At 38.3% G+C, this 25,340-nt stretch overlaps 1 protein-coding gene across 1 annotated transcript; it reads right to left on the bottom strand.

Moving 5' to 3' along the window:
* Positions 1 to 12,438: 12,438 nt before the first annotated feature.
* On the bottom strand, positions 12,439 to 14,064 carry LOC146003426 (uncharacterized). The gene has a single exon (XM_083141710.1). It carries the CDS (start codon positions 14,062 to 14,064, stop codon positions 12,439 to 12,441), a length of 1,626 nt encoding a protein of 541 aa, XP_082997836.1.
* Positions 14,065 to 25,340: the final 11,276 nt, after the last annotated feature.

The following is a 25,340-nucleotide window of genomic DNA, read 5'->3' as shown; positions in this document are numbered from 1 at the left end:
TATAGAAGGAGTGAATAAAATGTTGTATATAGCCAATTAAGATAAATAAGAATATGCTCGTATATGAAACAATTATGAAAGTTAATAAGTGAGCAAATGAATTCAGAAATGAATCTCCTTTTTGATCCTAGTGATCAAAATTTGATTTAACCTCTGACGAGGAGAACATCATCAGCTTTTGTGTTTGTCCGTCCCTCGGTGGCGCTGTGTCCAAATTAGACGCCCCGAAGCACTTACGGTTGCGCTCCTTATTAGACGCACAGGGCCATAGGCAGCGCTTGCTGTTAGCGATCCTGGGCTATCCCCCTTTTGGTCGTTACATAAGAGGTGGCGCTACTGTCAGTCTAGACGCCCTTAATCTTTCTATAAGTATAGCTTGTGTCGTTTGTATAATGCCAAAGAAGCGGGGAAAGCGAGCGCATACATGTAATAAATGAGATTACGCTTTAAAGGCAAGGACAATAAATTAGAAGAAAGAAAAGAAGAATACGCCTTTTCCATAATCAAAGATAGAAAAGAAGAAGAAGCCTTTTTCCCAAAATTGTGAGAAGAAAAGAAGAAGAAGATTTCCTTTCAATTATACATATATTTATAAGATGAATATAGCCGACGTAAATTTGGAATCAGCATATATATATATATATATATATGTAACGAGTGCACTCACGGTCCCCAAAATGACGTGTCATTCATACCCCGGCACGGGGCCAAACTTCGTTATGTGTACGGGAAACCGGTCGTGACTCTTACGGTCCAGGTTTTCAAGTTCGGTACTGAGACGGTCGTGTATTGTCGTACTATTGCAAGGCGGAGATAAATACCTTGAAATGTTATACTGTTTTGTTTACCTTTGATATGTAGATTCGAACAATCATAACACACTAATAGCATAATATCCGGTACCTGAAAAACGTCAAATAACAACACTGACAAACGGTAAAAAGTGAATGTATATTGTAACAACAAAAAAAACATTGCAATCAACAACTGTTACATTGCCTCCTCAATCACTCACTCATTCTCTCTCTTTCACACATCTGAGGTATTTTTACATGTGAAGTATAGATACAAATCATGGATCTCATTAACATGTCATTCCTTTTTAGTTTTAAACCTTTATGTGAATTTAGGGTATTCGTCTGCCAGCTCCTGTGCTCTTTTAAATTAAATTATGTGCCAGCCCTCGGAAAGCGGTTATCTAAGACAATTGGGTCGGCGTGGTTAAATCTATCGTTCGAATGAACGTATGCATCCAGTCGTAAGCACGACATTTAACAAGTTTCTCGGACGGGGGTAATACACATAAGCCTCTCTCGTCCAATGAGAACAACTACACCATTACATAGTGATGCAACACTTAATCGGCTCCACCTGCCGGAATATACAAATCAATCGTCGGCGCGAGCAAAAATTACATTAATAACCACTATGCAACAAATAATACTACTTCACGCGCACGACCTTGCAATATAAAATACGCTTTCCACAATTAAAACGGACTCACAAGTCAACTATTGACAAATTAAATGGCGCGTTGGGGCGGTCGGTTACACAAAAAATGGAGCACACTTTGACAATTTACACTAAATATTAAAGTAAGGAAATGGAGCTTCTAACCCTGAATGCAGATAATTAAATTAGAACATCTGAACATGAAATGATCCTTTTTTATAACAATACCGGGGTTCCTGAGTCACTTTGCAAATAAGTGAGACTTCGGCGTTAACAGTACGGTGTTGATACTAACAATGCACGTTTACATGGGCATAGAGCCTCTGAAGAATACTGTACCGGACTCTGCTACATTGCGTGGTCATTCATCTCTCCTGGACGCGGGACTTGCACACGGTTCCTTTGTGGCGAAATTGTTCTCCGAGGTCGATCGCGACGAAGAATGATTGCGACGATCTGGTGTACTTGCACCTCATCAGTACTTCGGGCGTTCCTCTTGTCACTAGCGTCGGGTGTACGTGGTCACGCGCCGGTCCGGAATCTCTCTAGTGTCGGGCATCAATTGGACGCCGATCTGTAATCATCTCTCTCTGGTAACGGGCTTCGAATTGGCGTCGATCTGGAGTCGTCCTTCTCTCTCTCTCTCTGGTAACGGGCTTCGGTTGGAACGTCGATCTGGAAACGTCCTTCGGGCTTTGGGCAGTGGTTGGCTTTGATCTCGTCTTTGGCGCTGGCTGGCTGGCTTCACCGGATGGTAGCGGCGCATCGTTGCGGGTGCCAGGGAGGCGACAGCGCCCCTTCTCTATCTCCTTTAGCCCTCCATTATTATGTAGTCCACGCTTGGCAAAAACAAATCAGCGCGTAATCTTCACCAAAATAAGGCGCACACTGGTAATTCTCTATCTGCAATTCGCTCACGGTATGTAAGAAAACAAAGTCCACGGACACAAAACAATAATCACGCGAGAGTGTAGCGCGGAGATGCTCTCTCTATGAAATCCGGGTAAAAACTGTGTCTGGAATCGTAGTACTGCATATTTATAAGAGATTCAAATTCGTCCGTTGAAAAGCACGCTAAAGTGGCTTGGCTTCGGTTTCCGAGGAGATGGAAATGACCTCTGTCCATTGTCTTGAAACGCGGTCACCCGCGCGTCCTCGATCCTTGCAGGCTTGGGCTCCACCTGATTTTCCTGGTCATCCGTGAAAATGGGTTCTCCCACCCTCTGTGACTTCTAGCCCGGTCCCGACGAAAATAATCCTTCCTTTTCTCCGTGTTGGTTCAAATATGTCATTTTCTAAACCTCGGCTGTCACTTCAGGAAAAACCCGTCTCCCAACTCACGACGTCTGGCTCTGATACAAATTTATCCACAAAATAAATTAAACCTCACACTTTATATTTGAACATAACATGAATCGATAAACAAAAAATAATTTATATCGAACTGCGTTTCACATGTCACTGGATACCGTGACATATATATATTTCAATGTATATACAAGCATCGCTATATATTTTCTCTGTATTGTGTATAGTTTTCAGAATATAGATCCGCATTTAACTATATCCTCTTGGATATAAAACGCTTTCTTATTTGGAATTCTCGAATAAAGAACCTATCCCCTGAGATTAAGATATTTCTATAGACGTGGTAAATAACATTTAAGTACGTACCCCCAGGGTACGTACTTAAATGCAATCTGTCACTAATGCAATATTTCTAAGGATTTTTTGCGACGAGAGCAAACCCAATGTGCTACATTGAAGGATATCCGAGCGAGGAAAGTGGTTCGAATAAGTTGTTAATGGTTCTCCCTGATGCCATAGAGACGAACGCTGTCGACTTGTAATCAAAAGAACAGAACCGAGTTCGAGACCCTCATAACTAGGGCTAGGATTTTGATGCAAATGCAACTTTTTTTTTTGGTAAGGCAGAAACATTGCATAATTAGATACGAACGTGTTTTATATGTAAGAGAATAAATTGGGATGCCTTTGTTAGGGCATTTTTTTGCATTTTTTGACCCTTTTGGAGTAAAGGTCATTTTTTAAACTTTTTAAACCGTTTAAGTCATTTTTCGGCCTTTTAAAAGTCATTTTATGCATTTTCTACATTTTGGTGAAAGAAGGTGCATTTTACATGCAAATGTAACCCTTTGAAGGAGAGAGGTTCCAGACTCTCGTCTCATTGTCTTCAGCGCAGTTCTGAACGACTGTGTTTGAAGAAACAAAGAAATGTTGTGAAGTATTGTTGATACAAGCTGTTGTGTAACAATTCAGCTCAAACAATGTGATTTCCCACTCTATCAATAAATACATTGTCTCCAGACGGATTATTGTTGAAAAACAAGGAGCACAAAGTTTTGTGCTCTGCATCGGACATTATGTCAGGGAAGCAATTTACACTCCGTGGAATTGAAAGTGACTTAACAGCAAGTGATATTCTTCATTTCAAGTACGCTCCTCTTGTGTCGGTGGAAGTCGAGAGATGTTTTTCCATGTACAAGGCTCTCTTGTTCGACAACCGACAATCATTCACTTTTGAAAATTTGCATATGATTTTCGTTGTGTACTGCAACTCAGGAATTATAGTGTAAAAGATGACAAAAAGTGAACTTTCTTACTTGTATTGCTATACGCAATGAACATGTGATAGATACTGTAACGTTAATTTGTAATTTGAATTTCTCTTGGTAGTTTATAAATTTGTTTTACAAATCTTTCAGAATTTTTAGGTCATTTTTCTAAGTTTATAGGGCATTTTCTTGGATGAATTAGGTCCCACTTAAAATACAGTGTACTGTCCGGATTAGTCTATCTGAATATAAAGTTTATACGCCCAATCCAAACAAGCGAACAAGTCATGTTTCATTTGTGAAAAAATGATTATTTCTAATTCTTCTCCTGTTAATATATTTAAACATATTTAAAAGTTTGATTTTATTCTTGCTTTTGGCGTTAATTTTCTTCCACGTTTACCTAATCGAGACGATCACTATGAATGGTGATATGATGATGAAGGGACACTTACAAAGAACACCCATACTACGGAGGTCGACTATATTTCAAACATAATATGCATGAACCGACAATAGCGTGCCCAGCCAATCCACACAATTTTTCTGTTATAAGCTTTATTTCGACAGATACTGTGAAAATATATGCAATGCAAATCTGTGTATGAATGCATAATTTTAACGATACTGATGATTGTGAAATTTAAATCCTGTTTCAGATGGTCTGTGTCTGATGAACTGTGTATTTGTACTAATTTCTAAGATTGTGCCAATATGAGAGCCTCCGTACTTCCCAGAACTTGCTGTAACAGGTATTTGTTAAGTTGAAAGATAATGAGCCAGAAGCAAATATGCTGAATAAATAGAATTGCTTATTAATTCGGTTCCGAAAGTTATTCAATTAAAATATGAAATTATAAAGAGATATTCTTTCCGTCGTTCGAAATTTAGGAAACAAGCTTTTCAGACTTCATCTTTCAAACTTGTTGAGTATACTGTTGAATGAGCACCTGAGAGTCGGAAAAAAGAAGTTAGAAGTTCAGTTCATCCATTTGCAATTCAATTTTCACGAGGAAAATTTCCGTAAAAAGACAACTCAGGGAATTGAAGGTAAGGATTCCTCTCTCCAATGGTCATTGTGTCGATGGTGCTGCTACCAAGCGGCAGTTTTTGCAAGCACGCAGAGGGATTGATGAAAAGAAAAGAGATGCTGAATAAAAGGCGGATGGAGATGAATGGAATCAGGAGATTCGGTGCACAAAAGATGAAGCTCTGAAAGATGGCTCACATTTCACAATCCGAACGGAAGAGACGCGCGCGGGGGAGGGGAGGGGCGATATCTCAAGGCCAAGATGGGACAACCCGTTGAGCGTGAATATCCGCTTAGTTAAATAAGGATTTCAATATTTTCTCCCGGGTAAGCCAATGCAATGCAGAGCACAATAAGGAAAACACGAATTTAAAGAATAGCGTGGACTGAATATCTGGAATTCGAAACTGGACAGCTTTAATTAGGTGCGTCTACAACTGCTTATTTCAAAAGAACTGTTATCACATTTTAAAGGAAAAGATAAATAAACAACTCCCAAATTATTCTCATGAAGCATTATAGCACTTTAAAAAGTCTTGTGACATTTTATGTGAAGGCCCAGGGGATGCAAAAAAGAAGAAGAAGGAGTTTTTGAAATGTTGCAAGCCTTTTGAAAGTGCTGCAGCAGTTACACCAAAAAATCGGTGGAAGTGTCGTTGCTTCAATTTCATGTAAACAACATTATTCTTTTGGTTAACCTGGAGAGGGAGGGAAAGAAAACCTGTGCGTAACAGCCCATGAAGGGCCTTGGCCTGAAAATACTTGCAAATATTTAATGCTGATTTGACAAGCTCTGTTTCTGCCCTGCTGTCTATTATTCTCTGTCGTTTGCTATAAACACAGGTCGCTGCTGTGTCGGTATGCAGTGACACGAAAGACTTGCACAGAAGAGAAGGAATCCAGAAACCTTCTTCCCCACAGCGAGATGCATCTTTATCCCAAGAGCTCCGGAATCAGCCCAACATGATAATAATGCTGGTTTTGAAAACGTCCACGTTCTTTCTCTACGAATTTGCGAGCAAGAGTTGTCAATGAATGGTGTCTTTTATTTCCACATAGCACTAGGCAGTTACATGCCTTCAATGTCCCGTTTGCACCTTAGTTAAGGGGCGGCTACAGGGTGGAAGGCGCGGAGTGGTGTTTGTACATCCCTTAATTTTCTACCTCGTCCCCTTTCCAAAACTTATTTTCAACATAATGAAATATTATATTACGTCATGATATTAAAACAATGTCGTCACTTTGAGAGTAGAATGTTAGGTATTGCAGTTTATTGTATTCAATAGGTGTCCTGAAAGACAAATCTTTTACTTTCCTGTAGTGGCGGCAATCTATACCAATATCATAGGCTGTTGTCTTTCTTTCATCACCAATGTTATAAAGAATTGTTTGCATTCTTGTTTATTCCGGTGAGGTGTTCGATAATTGCCTACAGCTCAGTTCGAGTTGCTTCATGTTTTCAGTTTTCTTAAGAATTGTGATAAAAAAATACTTTTATTTTCCGCCTACTTGTTCATCCTCTATTCTCAAAATCGCACTGCAACAAAAATTTTAGTTGCTTTCAGTAGATCATCGAGTTGTGCACTGGAAATGTTTTAACGTGAGTTGTTTCGAGCTGGTTGTTTTTCGTTGTTCTTGTTGTTAATGCACACTTCTACGTAAGTAAAGTAGTCTGATAATTACATGAAACTGACTACATGATTTCGTTATTTTGTACGTGTGATTTCATTTGCAAGTACAGGGTGGTCCATATGTCTTGTTACCCCCATAATTTTACATAACTTGATAATAATACAACTTTATAATAATACAATATAATATAATGAAGTGTAAGGTAGCCATTCATTCCATATGTCGTGTGACACCAACAATTTTACATAATTTTATATTATGATAATAACAATATAACAATTTGTAAGACGTATGGATTCAGCGTCAACCAGGATGTTGTTCAGGCATCCAAAAGGTCAGTATGACCACCATTATTTTCATGGCACAAAGTGACACGGTGCCATGACCTGTGTGAGATTTTACGAAGCAAATTTTTCGTGATTGTTGTCTGAAAGGCTGCCCTAATAGCGTCCTTTAATTGTTCTGTTGTTTGGTATCGTTGTTGTGATACCTTTTCCTTAATAATGCCCCAGAGGGCATTGTCACAAGACGAGAGATCAGGGCTTCTGGGAGGCCAATCCAGAGGCGCCGGATGATGTACCTATCCGCGTTCTATCCACCTATTGGGAAACACTTCACTTAAATATTCCCTGACAGCGATGGCATAGTGGGGCTGTGCTCCATCCTGTTGAAATCAGGAACGTCCCAGGAGATTCATTCTTCGGAGCTGTGGAACAAAAAAATGCCCGTAACATGGCGAGATAGGAATGTTGATTGACTACGCCATCAAAGAAATAGGGACCTATCAAGTGTTTAGCGGACATAGGGACCCAGAGCATCACATGTGGGGGGTTGTTTTCCAGCTCTTCGTAATAATGCGGATTTTCCTTGGACCAGAAATACACATTCCTTGCTCGTGCACTTCGATATATTGCGCATTGATCGGAGAAGAAAAGGTCAGCCCGCTGCGGGAGTGTCGGAAATACCTCCAACATTCTTCCACATGCTGCATGTCGTCTACGCATGTCATCATCACTGAGCTCGTTGACGCTTGCTGGTTTAAAGGATTTCAATCCAAGATCCTTCTTCATGTGTCGTAACATTGTTGTTTTCGGGATTCGAAGCTCAACAGACCGTTTGCGCAGTGACTTCTATGGTGACTGAATCACAGATGCCTCCACTCCTGCACATGTGTTCTGTCTTTTGGTTGGTGCACCAGGCCTCAGTTTGTCTTTGATACATCCCAACATAAACAGTTTCTTTTCCCAACGCAGTATTGTCACTTTTGGTGGTGCATTTTTTTTGGAATCGTCTTGTGAAATATCATCGCACATCCTCCATGGTCTTGCCGGTATGTGGACGTTCATGGGCCCAACCACTGACAACAAGGCACTCTTCTACATTGTAGGAGGTTGTGTCAGCCATCTCTGCAAAAGAATCACTGAATTAGATATAACAAGATATTGATTCGGGGGGTAACAAGACATATGGACGGACCACCCTGTACTATAAGCTTCAGGTTGCATGGAGAGTTCTTTTCTTACCCAACGCACACGACTTGAACACTCAACAGCAGTCTCTGATATCTGTAAATCGTGAAAAAGTACAAAAAGACAAAGAGCTGTTTATCAAGAAAGTGACAAATGTTTATGGAAAGCATGTAAGGTTAATCCAGTTTCTATTTAAATTGTAGACTCAAGCCTCAACTTCAATTAAATTCAATTTCAATTTTATGATTTGTTTAACAATAAAAATAATAAAGGTAAAGTATAAGTTCCTGGAAAATATGAAATCCCATCACGTGGAGAAAAATTCTACCGGTTCCTTCCATGCATGTTTGATGTTTTCTATATTTTCAACATCGCATCCCCTAAATTTCATTCCGCACCCCTTCACCACCCCTTGATCATTAATTCAGGCGCCGCCGCTGCCTTAGTCCTGCCTTTCCTTTTGTCATCTGCATCCCAGGAGAGGAAAGCAATCTCTAAACTCTACATGGAACTTCCTGTGTTGGACCCCCAACTTACAAGGAAGAGTGACAAATCTTGTCAGGTGTTTCTCTTGGGTCTTGTTCAAGATCATTGGTATCGGATGGTATCAGCCAAAAAAATTCACCCGATACTCTCCGATACCGATATTACTGGTATCGGTATTGGCGCAGCCCTAATATCATGGTCTACTTAATAATATTATTAAAGCTTACTGTAATCTTGAAATTTCTCCCCTCAATATCTTGCAATATGCAAATAAGATTAAAACCGCATTTGAAGAATAGCTTGTGCTTATGTGTGTGTATGGTTAATTTCAGTTCTCCAAGTTTCATCTTTATAGATCCATTAATTCCTGAATAATTAATAAGAACGTATCGGTTGTTGAATCAAAAAGACAACAACATACTAATAAATGCAGATAATTAATGTTGCATTAATATAATTAGTGCTTCAATTGAGTTCTATAAGTCTATAGTTCTAAACTCTTAATATATTTTAAAGGAACCTTTCGTGGTCAGTAATCTAAAAATATTATGAGGCTATTTTCCAGAATACACAATGTACGTACGTACACAAGATTACACTCATGGTTTAACGAGTGTTATCTCAATTGCCTGTAATTGAAGCCTGCATTTCTGAATCAACATAATGACAGACACATATAGACATGTTTACATGCTAATTCCTAAGGCTTTGTCGGATAAATACCTAAAGAGCATGATTGTGCGGAGCAACAGCGAAATGTAGATAGGTGGAAAGGTTAAGCACCGAGAGAGAATGTTACACCTCGCCATTTATGCACTTGCATTATTTAGAGCAAACAACTTTTTTTTATCCTGCGCGGTTTTGTTTGCATTTCAATCCTCCATAACCCTTGTTCATTGTGATTTCCTGTACAAATTGATCTCTCGCGTTTGCTGGAATGCAAATTAAAATTATTTGATGTCTAGCACACACGCAGAATGTTCAGGAAAATCATTTTTTAAAAAAAAAAAAAAAAAAAAAAGTTCCCTCTTCTGGTAATTGTTTGTTATTGATTTAGCACTTGTCAAATTGACCACTTGTGAATTTTGTAAACGATTCATACGGACGCAGCAGGTAATTCTTGCTTTTCATCATATTTTGGAAAATAAACAGGAAAACAAGTTGTTACGTAGCGTTTGCAGGGTGTTGTTTGTCAGAGTGTAGTGTGTCAATATATAGGCCCATCTGAAGTACAAGGAAAATTCCAGTGTGCTTGTCGTCTAATTGTGTACGATTTTCCTGCGCATACTCTGTCCCAGGTGTCTGTGGAGAAAGTGAACGAAAACAAGTCCTCTGCGCAAGTAGTGACTCGACCAATGAACGCGTGGTACGGAAAGGATTGAATGGAGAGAGAAAGACGGCTGAAGATACCAGTCGATATCAGCACCGCGCACACATTTGCTCCACCCATTCGCTTTCTCCCCTTCTCTATTGTTATGCGCGGCATTGTTTCACGATATGCAAAATGGCATGTGAGGTCGATCTAAAATGAAATTAACATTTGGTAATTTGTTAATTTTGCCATTAATACTCATTATGCCATATATTTGGTATTTATGGATATAATAACCGCACGCTGATTTTCAATATATTATTCTAGTACTTTTAAGTCTTTCTGGGGGGTCTGAACCCCCTGAACACAAACTTAAATTCGTCCTTAACCAGCAATGAACTTGAAGGTCATGTAAAATATTAGTACGGATATAAAGTTAAACATTTCGTTATGAAAACAAGACATTGTTTTGATTTTTGCATTATTTTCCTCTTATAAAGTAATAGAACAATTGTGTCCATGAAAAAAACAATACACTGTTCAAATATGCCGCAGTGTCTCTTACTTTGCTCGTCGAATGGACATTCCCATCATTCTTTAAAACGACTTTAAAATCTGCACAAAAGAAAAATAATCCCTGCAACTTCCTCGCCCTTATATGTGTTCGATTTTAAACGAGACTTCCAAAGCTGCAACGGCAGCGGTGCACTCAAAACATGATCAGCCATGTGGATACGTCATTCCTTCGTTGCTGGTTTGTCGTCTGCTCTTCGTTCAGTTAAATATGGAGCCTACAGCAATTTTACTATATGTACAGGGGTAAATAATGAAATTATGATAGAGAAGCAATAGAAGAAGGAGAGTCTATACTTTGTAATGATCATTCTTCAATCAAATATTCCTGCTGCTACTTGGAAGAAAAATTAAAGTGGTCTTACACGAGAATGTTTTCGCATTAAACCACAAAAATATTGATTGCATGCATCGAAATTTACTAAGGCGTGTAGTGCAAAGTAATAATAAGATAGGAGTTGGATATTCCACTTTCGTATTGTTTACTCTATTTAAGAATCCTCTTTCGATTTCTTTTCCAGATGGCAATTTTAGCTTGTCTTACCTTTCTATGTGCGTAGCCATTATAAATTTTGATCAAATACTTTTTTGCACAAATTAGTAGAAAGTACAATGTAAAAGGTTTGCTTAAGTTGTAGAGTAAGTTTCACTATTTATTTCATATAGGAGGATACAATTGTTACAATGAAATAGTGTGTATAACATTATATCACATACTCCAATAGTACGATATAGTACTGTGAAATAAACACTTCATCTCATTAGCCGAGCACATTGATATAACTGCTCACAACCAAACCACCATGCCCATTGTTGACTGTAGGGGACACTTTAAGGATTATAGCTTTTGAGAAACCAGACACATTGATCACTTGACACAAATATTGATAACTCATTTATCACGCCGTGCCAAAGTAAACATAATTCATTCGGAAATATTTTCTTTTCTAAATGTAGTTTACAACTATAGGTCTTTTCTACTCTTATGGTGGCCGGTCCTCTTGCAGGCAAGGGAAGTGGTGAGCGTGGATTACACCGCAAACCATCCAAACAACAGCGGTGGCGTCGAGAGTTACGACGTGCACCTCATTCTAGAGGCTGCTCCGTTTCTTAGCGTGCTGGATGGGTCTAATCCCCTCTCCCAAATTCCCTTGCCAGCACTAGGATCGGCCACCGCAAAAGTAGATAAAACTATAGCATATTGTGCTACTAATTACTTGTGCGACACTAATTTACAAACTAGTTGATCCGCAGCATTCCAATGCAAAGATTCTTGACCATTTGCATATTGTCTGAATTGGACCTGCACGTTCTAACTATTCACACAATGGCGTCTTTAAAGTTTTTTTTGTTCCCACCACAACATTCGATTAGATCGTTTGCTTACTCAGACATAACCTCTGTATCATTTCCTTTCCGCAATGAAGACGGCTGGAGAGACAATATTTAAACTCTGGTCGTCCATGCGTAGAGAGAGTCCAGCTCGTGACATCTGTCGAACTATAAGTCACATGAGTAAAGGCATGTTCATCATCTCCAAAATGAGATATGATTCCAAATTATAAAGCATAACTTTTGCCAACTTGTAACCTATTATATTATTTATAAGGTAGATAACAATCAACATGTTCACGGTCTTCCCTGTCGGTTAGTGATAAAGTCGTGGTAAAGAGTCCCTAGTTTAAATTCCCGCTTGAAGTACATAGTGCTTTGAATCCAACTGCCAACTGATGGTCCATTCCCGATTAGCCAATCTAACATTTGAAACAATTTTAAATTGTAGGTGCAATTCCGGTTAGCCTAAATGTGCATAAAATTGTGTATAAACTGTGCTTAAAACCAACTCAACTCAACAAAAGGACAAATTCTGAAAATACAACACTGCACACGCAAATAGCATTCCTCCGTTCATCTTCTTCTACGTTGCTTTCTTTTCCATTTCCTTGACCTTAAATAACATAACCAAAACAAATTTGCACAATTTATGATATGCCTGTGTGTTTTCTCCAATACAAACACTGCTGCACTGATAATTAGACCCAATATTAGCAGGGCGAAGGCTCCCATTAGATTCTCCAGAGAAATCACAATGACTTCTGGCTTCTCCTGGAACTTCTTTCGTTTCAGAGCATCAAGGATCATCCTTTCTACAGCATCCTTCTTCCACTTTGGAGGTAGACCCGCTTCAACGCAGGAGGTGATTATGCGCTGAAGGCTGTTCCGAAAGGGAGAGCTTCTTTGCAAGAGAAACACTAGGGGGACACCAAGCACTCTACTATCTGTTATATGGAATAATGGTCGCCCGTAGGAATCGAACAACAGATGACGATAAGCAAGAACCTCTGGAAACATGTTAGACGTATGAAAGGCAAAGTCCCCTTCATTCGCAACTCTTATGTAGTTTTTCAAATTATTATTCTCCAGGACCCAGTTTGCGTAGATCTCCCCGTACATTGACTCGTCCAGCATTCCTATAGTTCTTTTAGATAGTGCATCACCTCCGACAGATAACCCCATATTCTGAACATCTTCTATGGTATTTATGTAAGGCGTACGTTTAGGACTCGTAATGAAGCCAAACAAAGATGATTCGTAAATAGTAGATAGTATCATAGTAGAAAGAATCCAAAGTACAAATATGAATCTCAGTGGACCTACAGGAGGAGGAGGCGTGTGGACAGAACCATCTAGGGAAGCCGAGAGACCTGAAAGCAGAGGGAATAGATATGAGATTCTTCCCCACCGACGCAACAGAGATGTGGCCGCTCTCATGCAGATGAGGAGACTCAGTGAAGCCAGAAGAGTGAGGGTCCACAGAGGTGGTTGGAATGGAAAATACAGATTCATCCATTGAGGATAGACTCGAGGTCTTGGAACTACCCATGTAAATTCCATGAACTGTTGAATCTGCAACTCTTCATACCATAAGTTGCCGTAATGAGAACTCCCAATGAACTTTATGGTTCCATCAACGACTCCATTTCGCATTTCTGCATAGTCTCCTGTGACAGTTCTATTTGGAAACATAAATCCCAATGTTATAGGTTCATTATATATGTTGTTTGTTTTCAAACTAAAGTTCATTTTTTCCATTGCGGTTGTAACGAAGCCACCGTATAAACCCGAATATGTGGAATTTCTGTTTGCAGTATTGTCCGGTGTAAAGTATAGCTCATAATAATTAGCCGTTAGCTTAATTGGGCACTTGTGCATGTTATCGACCTTGTCTGGATACAAATATTTTCCTGTAAGAAATCTCTCATTCTCCCAGATATCCACAACTTGTGCTCCCTCAGCCGATCTGCAGTGGGACTCGGTGAAAGGGAAGTAAGAGTACAGGACAAGAGGGTCATCTGCACCAGCTTCCCTCTCTGCTGGAGAAGCAATTACAATATTCATCATAAGATTCCTCTGTGCCACCAGGATCAAATCATTAATCGATTCTAATGTATTGCCTCCAGTCAGAAGGATGAAATATTTTGCATTCCGTCTCCATACCTTAAACTGCCAGTTGTACTTTATCGGATACATCATTGTGGAAATATTCCTTAGAAGAAAGAGGTAGCAGATCTCTCTCCTCCCTGAAAACCATTCAAAGTCCCAGTGTGGCCACCAGTTTGTTAAGAACCTAGTTGTAATTATAGTTAATGGCCTTGTATATTCCTTGCTAATTAAATCAGCAAGCAGTTTGGATTCTTTGTCATAATAAACAACTAATGTTTCAGCTGAGTGGAAATATTTCCTCAAAACCTCTTCTACAAGGTGAACAGTATTTTCGTGAACTTTTGTCGTCGATATTGGTGATATATTGACATTCAACGAATTGACGATGAACCACTGAAACATCATCATCAGCAGCAATTTCTTCATCTTCAATTTGAAGCAATACGCTGGAAAAAGGAAAATACAAATATCAAAATAGCAAACTAATTGGAAATTTCTTCACATTTTAAAATCTTTCGAGTAGATTTTAATACATTATTGAGTAATATTGAAAGTTTGGATGTTGCAGTTAAAAAATTACCTGTGGACAGGGAATGGATTGATGTAACAATGTTACTATAAATAGTACAACATCCTGACCTAAAATATTCCCCTACTTGAACTGGAAGGCTCCGCTTGAGCTCTATATTATTACAAATCATCGGATAGAATTCAGAGGGCTCGATTAGACACCCACATAAGCGTAATCGGCGGCGTAACTATATGATCTCTAGAGAAATTTATAAACCGAAGATCTGTACTGTGATAGTTCCATGTATTGAATGTTTTCTCTTGTCCAGTCTGTTGTTGGTGCTAAACAGATATTTTAAGCATGCAACGAATGACTGTGCTTTATGTGATTTCTTCTAAAGGTAAAAAAAATATATCCAAGCCCTTTCAAGATAGATTCATTTTCCTGTTTCCATCTGTAATAGCTCCTCCCTACATGTCAGTTGCCTCCCTCCCTCCTCCCTCCCCCCCTTCTCTCCCGCTGCAGCCTGACAACCAAGTGTTGAAATGCCCATCGCAAGAAGAACGGAGAGTTCTGGCTGGCAGGGTCTTCCCGCAGACAACAGACAACCCGGTGAAAAGAAACCTTCTGGAGTGTAGGTGCGGAGCAGGAATATGATTTTTATATAATCGTAAAATCACCTCCATTTAAATATTTCTTGAGCTTGCTTCTCGTTCTTCTTATACTTGTGTGAAGTAAGGTTACACTTGCCTTTCCAGCATTGTTCCTGATGTGTTTCAACACACGGATCAACCTCTTGCCTTGAATAATATTTGGCAATATATACAGAGAAATAAAGTGAAAATAATTTCATATTTTTATTTTTTATAAGTGACTGTGTCACGGAAGAATAATTGTGTAGAAAATAATATTATTTTATATGGTAATTAAATAACAAATTACAGTTAGAATCTACATGAGCTAAACGGAAAACGATTTCATTAACTAACGTACATTAGGATTGTCCAGTTTTCAAAAACCTCACATGTTCTCTGCACTTATAATGTCTTAAGGATGACATAAATTTTATTGATGTAAACATTCTGCTTATGACACACCAAATATGTCAACGTATGCCTTGGAATCTATGTATAAACACATTTTTTTTTTAAAGAAATTCTGATGAAAGTAAATCCCTGCACTCTCCTCGTTTCCTATCATTCGCTCTTAGATAGAACTCCATGAGACTATGCCGCATTTCCCGATGTAAATTGTTTGAGGTGAAAACTGAACATAAGACTCGCTTTTGTTGTTTACTGTTTGTCATCTTGGAAAATGTACCAACCATCAGTGTCAGCTCAAACAGTGGGTGACGCAAATGAGATGGTTGGGTTTGAGTTAGTGTTTTAAGTCCACTTTATGCACAGTAAGGCTAATCGGGACTGGACCTACAGTTTAAAGTGGGATCCGAACCACTTGTGCCTCCACCGGGTATCGAACCCGGGACCCATTGATTACAAGGCAATGACTCTACCACTGCGCCATAGGGGAGGCCCCTGCGATTGAGTTGAGTATCCAGTTATATCTGCGGAGGAAAGTCGTGTATTCTACAAGTAGTCATTATTTCTGTAGATTCTGTGATTTTCCTATTTATTATATTGCTCGAAAATTGGGCAGATACAATTTCAGACTGACGTATCCTAAGCTCATAAATTTTGGCATCACATCTAGAGAAACCAGTTTCTTATTTGCGATGTGTTATGAATGTTTTAGCTACGACTTAAAAGTATTGTTTTCTTAAAATTATTAAAATTCAGGAAAGTATGTATTCTTTGGTACACTAAACAAAAGTCTACCAAAGATCACGTTTTTCTGAGCAGATTTTCATTCAGTGAAACGTGGTCAGTGATTCGACTTCCATCGCTAATGCTCTAATATAAGTCTTTCAAGTCTCACAGATATTGTTCCTAACACATCCTGGAGGAAAATCGGAGGGGCGGTTATACCGTCCGGGGGCGTGGTGCTAATCACACCACCTTAGCCCGCGGTCAAGAAAGTGTAGAGCCATATTTTAACACCCCCTATACGCGTTTATGGCGTGGTGCAAAGCACATGGGAGCACTATACTTTTTTTACTTTTTTGCATCCAAATTTTATCACCCCCTGGAGTAGAACCAGGGATCGTATACATCAATGAAAAGAGCGTTAACCGTTTAGTTAAGCCTGATTCCTGGATGACTCTGCTCCAAGGAAAACTGCAATGTGCTAAGGAACATTTAAGAAGTTCTGCGTCTAACACCGAAATGCGTACTTTGGTTCGTTAGTCATGCAGTGAAACTGGTAGATTTTAGAGGGAACCACTTGCACCATAGCGTCCGAATGGAAATATGGCACTTGGGAATACGGTACAATTACATGTCTGTGTACTTATGTAATCAATTCTTCAAAAAATGTACGAAACAGATATAATAAATACAAAAGAGAATAATATGTTGCAAATATTACATGAGTCAAATGAAAACTTTAAAGGTCCAACACAAAATACAGAATAAACAGTATACAGCTCAAATTTACATGAGATGTCAACTCTATCAAGTTTCAACACTAACTAACTAACTAACTCTCTAGCCTTCTTAAACCCGAAGGTTCATGGCTGCAGCAACACAGGCCTTCCATCTGTCCCTATCTTGAGCAAGATCTATATACTCTTTTCCATCCCTACCAATTTCCTTTAGGTCCATCTCAACGTTGTCCCTCCATCTTCGTCTTGGCCTTCCTACAGGTCTCTTACCATCTGGTTTCCCAACAAGAATCCTGTAAACTCCTCTTTCCTCTCCCATTCGTGCCACATGGCCTGCCCACCTAAGTCTTCTTGATTTAATTATTCTAATAATATCTGGACATGAATACAAATTATGTAGTTCTAAATTATGTAACCTTCTCCACTCACCTGTCTCCTCATCCCTTTTAGGTCCAAAGATTTTCCTAAGGATCTTATTTTCAAATACTCTCAATTTATGTTCCTCTTTTAATGTAAGGGACCAAGTTTCACACCCATATAATACTACAGGCAAAATTACTGTTTTGTATATTTTAACTTTTAGTTTCTTAGATATTAAACGAGAAGACAAAAGTTTATGAAGAGAGAAGTAACATGCATTTCCTGAATTAAGCCTACTTTTTATTTCCTCTTTAATATCATTTTCATTTGTTAATATTACTCCTAAGTATTTGAATTTGGAAACTGGTTCAAACGAGTTGTTATCAATAATTAGATTTTGATTATTACCTAACACTTGGTTTCGGCCTGTAAGCATATATTTAGTTTTCTCTTTGTTAACTTCCAAACCTATCTCTTTAGCAGTTTTGAAAAATATTTTAGCATTATTCTTAATCGTATTTATATCATCCCCCAGTAAGTCTACATCATCTGCATATGCTAACAACTGAGTCACACCATTTAATTTTAGTCCTTCTTTAGTTTCTTTTACCTTCCTTACAGCATATTCTAAGGCAAAATTAAAGAGCAATGGAGATAATGCATCTCCTTGTTTTAACCCATCATGAATTATAAATTTGTCAGACACTGGTCAAGTGATCTTCCAAATGTCATTTTTGTCATTTTAAAAATGACGCCTTCTCTACACACTTGCACCAGTAAAGAGAAAGTAGTTGTATTTACAATATAACCAGGACCACTTACAAGTGTAGAAAAGAAGAGGTTATTTGATTGAACAATCCGATTTGCCCACACTTAAAACAATGGCAAGAGGGGCTTATACCCCAATTCTTCGGGTGTGATATGCTCTGAATTTTTAAAAATTTTGAATTCTAGTGTAGAAAAGATGAAGCCCCTCAGACAGATTTGCCCACACTTAAAACTATGCCAAGTTCCCATATCATCTTATTGTTTATAGTGTGTTTTTCTGTCAAAATCCCAGGAATCTTGAATTCTAGTGTAGAAAAGATGAGCCCCCCCTCAGATTGATTCTAGAGGGGGCCGACTCAAACCCAGAAGCCTCTAAATTACTAAACCAAAAATACTTATATAAAGCTCATAGCTACTGGGTTCTGAGAGCCAGTAGAGTGTGGTGCATAGCCCCATGGTTTTTATTGCTTTGTAATCAGGAGGCTTCTGGGTTTGAGTTCCGATAAAATGTGAAGCCTCCCCTGATTGCAAAATGTTAATATTGTTGCCTTGTAAACAAGAGGCTCGGGTTTGAGTCCTGATAAAATGTGTAAGATTGAAATACATGTGGCAAAATAATATGTCCACACGTGAGATTTTGAGAATAATTATTGCTAGTTGATATACAACTGATAGCTCCCAGATCTGAAACCTGGTAAAATGTGTTGTTCAACAGCATAAAAGAGCAAAATTATTTTATATTGGGGATCACCAGAGCCTAGTTATTGCTGTTATTTGGGTATAAAAGCACCAGCTCAGCTATTAACTGCTGTTATATTTTTATGCAGGCAAAACTGCCCGATCAATACAATAGGAGAGGAGTGGGCAAACATAATTAATTGCTTGCATGTTTTTTCTAATCTTTGATCAGTCCTATGTCTCGGCCAGCAATAAATTATTGCACGTCCGGGAGATTATATTTCTTGTATGCCAGCAGATATAATCTACACTGTGTCTTTTCAGAGAGAAATAACATATCATCCATCATAGGACTCAAAGAGAAATTCCTATTAAAGGGAATATTGGCCTCTTTCTGTATGCCTGGGAGATTATATCTGCTGGCATTCAAGAAATATAATCTACACTGCGCTTTTTCAGGGGAAATTACATGTCATCCATGTTATTAACTCAAAGAGAAATTCTTATCTACACTGTGCCCTTTTCAGGGAAAATTACTTGCCATCCATTATATTATTAACTCAAAGAGGAAATTCTTAGTAATGATAATATTGGCTTCTTGGATATTGTCATGCAAACCTGAGCACAATTCTAGTTTTGTCTTGTTGCAATAATATAAACCCGAGTCTGTAACTTACAGAATATAATTGCATATTTCTGTATAAAAGCTTTCCTGCTGCGAGCAGAAGTGCTTTATTTAAGCTTTCCTGCCACGAGCAGAAGTGCTGTTTGATATGAGCTTTCCTGCAATACACAGGAGCTGTTTATGAGCTCTGTTGTAATGCAGAAGTGCTGTTTGATATGAGTTTTCCTGCAATATGCAGAAGTGCTGTTTGATATGAGTTTTCCTGCAATATGCAGAAGCGCTGTTTGATATAAGCTTCCCTGCCACGAGCAGAAGTGCTGTTAAATTTGGGTAAGTAATATATATAAAAGCTTTCCTGCCACGAGCAGAAGTGCTGTTTTTGAGCTTTCCTGCTGCGAGCAGAAGTGCTGTTAAATTTGGGTACGTAATATATATATAAAAGCTTTCCTGTTGCGAGCAGAAGTGCTGTAAGAGCTTCCCTGCAATGCAGAAGTGTTGTAAGAGCTTCCCTGCAATAGGCAGAAGTGCTGTGTACATAGTTCCATGGCTTATATGTTTTAAAATTAAGAGGCCCCCCCAGGTTTCAAACCTGGTAGAGTGTCTGGGCCTCCCTGACAGCAAAGTGTTGGTATTATTGCTTTGTAATCAAGGGGCTTCTGTGTTTGAGTCGGCCCTCTAGAATTGCTCCGTGACTCTCTCATTTCTTACATCATAAACATATGATTTTTCACCTATGAGAATAACACTACATATGGTGTCATCAGGTAATGCCTCATGGAATTCACAGATAATTTTAATATTTGTCCTGTCATTAACCACAACTTGTTTCCTTTTTGAAGTGTTGATTACAAACATGGGTCTCTGTGCTTTGAATTCATCTGGTGTGTAATACATGTCAGTATTGCCAGTAGTGACCCTTTTGTATGATGAAAATGCCTCATATAATTTGAGGAAATCATCCTTGGACATGTTTAAATTATAATTTTCTCTAGGAAATACCTCATTTCTGCCATTTTTAAGATATATGTTCTTGATGTTGCAGTTATCAAATTTACTTGAACTTTTTTTCCTGATTATTGTGTCTTCCAGTCTGAAACAGTACCACCACAAAATCCGGCATGTCATATTGTATACTGGAGAATGAATTTGTAGCATCAAACTCATAATAGGTACCAGATGCGGGCTTCTGTACACATTGATATGTATAAAATTGTAGAGGAATCTGTGGATTTTTTATTATATCAGCTTTGTATTTAAGAGCATAGCTGGCCTCATATTCAACAACAGGGATTCTTAGCTCCATAGTCTGAATAATGCATTTGCCTGCATCTGGTAGGGTATTAGGCAGAGCTTCCCCTGTAGAGTTTAATGCACTGTACCTCATCAAAGCATTATTATCATTGGCAGCTCTTCTAAATGTAGTTCTTAAACCACCCTTCCACATAATATCTTTGTAATCTGAGAAGAATCCTGGCAACAGGCGCATGGGGAACAGCACTGTGTGGTTCTTAGATATTATTTTATCACCAGCCTCAAATCCACCTATTTTGTAGTAAGAAGCCTCGGTTTTGGATAATTTTAGAGTGGCCAAAGCTGTGGAGGTAATGCCGGGATAATCCACTCTGTTTATAACAACACCATGTTTTTTGACCTCAATTTCAGAGAATAGATGTGGCACAAAATTGTCCACCAATCTTATATTTGAATTTGCCGGATAATCTGTACCATCGAGCTTTACAACATCAAATTTGATGTATAGATCTGCTCTGTGGGGGTGTATAAAGCCATCCCCTACATCAAGATCAACCTCAATCTCTGTGTTGGGTTGATTTAAATTTGCAAATGTCCTCCTGTTTGGAGGGAATGATTGTAGCTCATAACTCTCAATATTTTCCATTTTCTTCTTGTATGTATTTTTATTTAAATATTAATCTCTATGATAGCAGTTGTTGTGGCTCCAGCAAAATCAACTAATTCTTCTTTTTCATTAGTGACCATCAATTCAATATAATCTATTCTATTATGGCACACAGGAAAATATAATGTTGGGGATGGATTGTAGATGATGGGCTCCATGAATTCAGAATTAGGTTTGAATGTTGCAATGATGCCGGTTTGTTTGTGAGTGCCTATGCCATTTGATTTGGTGATCATACCCTCAGCCACATTACAGTGAATATTTAGAGTCTCTATGGCTAAGAATTTAGGTATATTAATAGCAGTGTGTTTGATGCCTGGTTCAAGTTTTGTGTTCTCAAAGCCTAACAGCTCTCCTATAGTACCCAGATCCACTGTTTCTGTAGCAGATACAATCTCTACTCTGTGAGTGACAGAATTTTGAGTTAATACTATACCTCTGGGTAATTGAGCATTTAGAGTGGACAGATTATACTGCCCTGGAGTGATGACAATTTTTTCATCACCAACTGCAATTGTGTTGTTGTGGTGTGTAATATTAGGGATTAAGTACATGCCATAAAATGCTCTGAGAGCTATTGTTTTGGGATACACTATGTCATCATGTAATTTGAGTTTCAATATTGAATTTTGGCTGGTGAGATGGAATACCCCCATGATGTTTTAAATACCACAAGGCTTTTTGAAAATCTTCAATTGATGGTTTATTTATTTGAGACATATATCTAAGAACAGATAAACACAAATGTCCACAATTAACATCTTTGAAATTTTGAACACGGGCATTATTGTAATAAAGATTAGCTGAATTTAGATATTTTATTAAATTTTCAGGTGGAACACCTCCAAATGAATCAAACACAAATGCCTCATTTTTTAAATATTTAAGATAACAGATCCAGTGAGTGCCCTGATTTTTGTACTTATCCAAATTAACAATGCCACACTCTTTGTTGAGTGGTTGTTCTGGTAAAGAATCAGACATGTACACACCTCTAAAATGTTTGATGCCCAGTGGCTTGATTAAAGCTTCAATATCTTGGTTTGTAAGCGGCTCTTGTTTTTTTTTAAACTTATTCATGGCTCTCTTAACACCTTTGCCTTGTTTCTCCATGGCCAGGTTATGGCGCCTCTGCTCGTCTATTTCTGCCTTATTCTTTTTGGCATCTATTACTGTTTTTGCTATGGCGGCTGATCCCCCGGCCAAGCTCCCCGCAGCCCCGAGAGCAGCTAAGATGGCAGGGATGGTAAATATAAATCCCCCCACATGTGATTTTTTTCTTGATTGCTGTAATTTTTTTAATTGGGGGGTACTAAGCAACAATTTCATACCATGCCCCTTTGCAAGACAAGAATTTTTTTTCTTGCGCTGCTTTTTGGTCAAAAGGCTATCAATAGTTTTAAGAGATTTAAGACCTGCATCAGGTATTTGATACATAACACCCTTGGCCTTCATTGTAGGTTTATTATATACATGTTCACAACCCCCACCCCAATTTTTGTTTGGTGCTCATAGCTATGGTGGTCCCCAATGCTGCTATTTTTTCACTTAAAGAAGCATCTTTGCTTACAAATCTACCAAATTCAGTCTCTTCTAATTTCTTGTCTGCTACATGTCTCTTGTCAAGATCAGAATGTGTGTTGTATGCTATGTCATGGTCTCTACAAGCAGCATCTAGGGGATTAACACCAGGATCACCTCTGTTTAATCTATGATCTAATTTTGTGCCTGGACCACAATACTGATAGCCTGGAATGTGTAGTTCAAATGGCAGCTTGTTTATAATGTCATTAACCAAGCCCCGACACTCAGAAATATTCCAAAATTTAGGTGGTAGAGTATTAATAATTTTTATAAGATATCCAATCCCCTTAGTGTCATTCACTATAAAATTAGACAATTTTGTGCTTATCATGTCCATAATTCCAACTTTTTCATTGTAAAAATTGTGGTTGCCAGCATTTTCCTCCCCAGCTATCACCAATAACCTATCTACAAGTTTCCTGACATCATCAACCCAGACAAATTCTTTGGGCAGGGTGTTGTATTGTTTGATTCCACTGCCAGTCTTGATCTGTGACCATATGGGCTTGATTAAATTGTTGTATTTTGCTCCACTGCTACACTTGACTCTTTTTTGTGTGGGATCATTGTTCTGGTATAGAGCATCTGATTTTATTAATATTTCTTTGTAATATTCATAATCTTGATCTGTATAGCTGCCAGGCCTTTTCCTAGTCATCAGTTCCCACAATCCAGGTGTGCCGGGGTACTTAACAAAAGCACCTTTTTCTCCAAGACGAGATTCTGAATATACAATCAGATCATCTCCCATAAATGTTACTCTGAAATTGCCAATTCTATGTATGATGCTACCATAACGCTCTGTGTCAGCATATAAGCCAAAAACCTCATCTTTGTTGTCTTTAGATGTGCTTAAATATTTTTGAGCAAGAAGACCCAATTCAATAGGATCCTGAGTAGCTTCAATTCTTCTAGGAGCAATAGGACTAGGTGTATGAATACTAGAAAGTGGGGTGAATGGATAATCTAATATGTTCCTAGCAGCTACAGGTACAAGCTCTGTGATCAAATTTTGATTTTGCTCTGTAACAGTTTTGATATTTTTACCTAATTCACTAGTAGCATCAATAATAGGCTGTACTGTTTGTTTGTGTTTTTCATAAATTCCTCGGTTCTCTGATTTCCATCCCCTAAATCTTTTTACAAGATAATCTTTTAATTTAAGATCATCAATGATTGGCCTTTTCATGGTTATTTATTTATGTTTCAATGTCTAGAAAATTGTTGATTTTATTTCTATATTTGCCACTATTGGGTGTTCTTGTCATATCAATTGTGACAAACCCATAACTGTCCTAGTTCCAGCACTTACTGCAAATCTTGGAAAAATCATTGTAGCTCAAGTCCCCACCTACATATTCATCATGTATGTGTTTGAGGTTGGTATGATCCTGATGAAACACACATATAAAATTGCTGTTGTCTCGGATCAGCTGCTTCGGAATTTTAGAAAAAGTCTGTGCCAGGTAGAAACAATCAATGTTTTTGTGCCGGCCCTGTGTAAAGAAATTTCTAACCTTGTTTTGATTATCCAGTATAATGTCATCAAACACAACAACAGAATTATCGAGACATTCATGAAGTGGCTTAACATCTGATTCAAAAGTGGCAATATCCAGTCCATCATATAGCTTCATCAGCTGCTGATATTTTAATTGTTCCAAGCTCTTAGAGAAGACATACAAGTGCCTGTTTTTCCAGTCTAACCAGTTGGGTGCCAATAAAAAATTATCAACCATTAGTGTAGTTTTACCACAAGCAGATGGCCCAACAATAAGACACCTAATATTATCAGGCAGCAATTTTCCATTTCTCTTATTCTGCTGTTCAGGTTCTGGCAGCCTTTTTATAACATCCCAGGTGCTCATATTATCACTTTGTTTGCATCGATCCAGCTGTGTTCTGGGAGTCCTAGCCATTTGACAAGTAACTTGTTGCCTTTTCTGCGGATGATTTTTTCTATGAGATATGTGTCAGGCTGTTTAGTTTTGCTGAGCTCTTCTTCATAAAACCTGCTTTTGAGAATTTCTCCTCGGTGGTCTTTTATTATATATGTGTTAAGGGTCCCAGGTTTAACTTGAACCACTGTAAATAATTCAGTGCTCCAGTTTCTTGTAAAGCCTCTTTTGAATAAGTGCTTATATTTGCTGATTCTTACTTGATCCCCCACCTTGTATTTGGCCTTTCTTATTGTTGGCTGATATCTAGGATAATAAACAGTGCTGATCAATTTTTGCTCATCAGATGAAGTTACTTCAGAGGGTTTCATGTTGATTGTGGAATGGACCGAGTTGTTATATTTATGTAGAAGTTCTGGAAGAATATTAATCCATTTATAATTACCTTGAAGTGTAAATTGTTTATACATAAGATTTTTTAGGGTTTTGTTGAATCTCTCTACAATTGAGGCCTTGAGGTCACT

The sequence above is a fragment of the Lepisma saccharinum genome, chromosome 20 (assembly GCF_977018435.1).
Source record: "Lepisma saccharinum chromosome 20, izLepSacc3.1, whole genome shotgun sequence".
NCBI classification, from domain to species: Eukaryota; Metazoa; Arthropoda; class Insecta; order Zygentoma; family Lepismatidae; genus Lepisma; species Lepisma saccharinum.
This window is presented reverse-complemented; position numbering and strand designations above follow the sequence as displayed.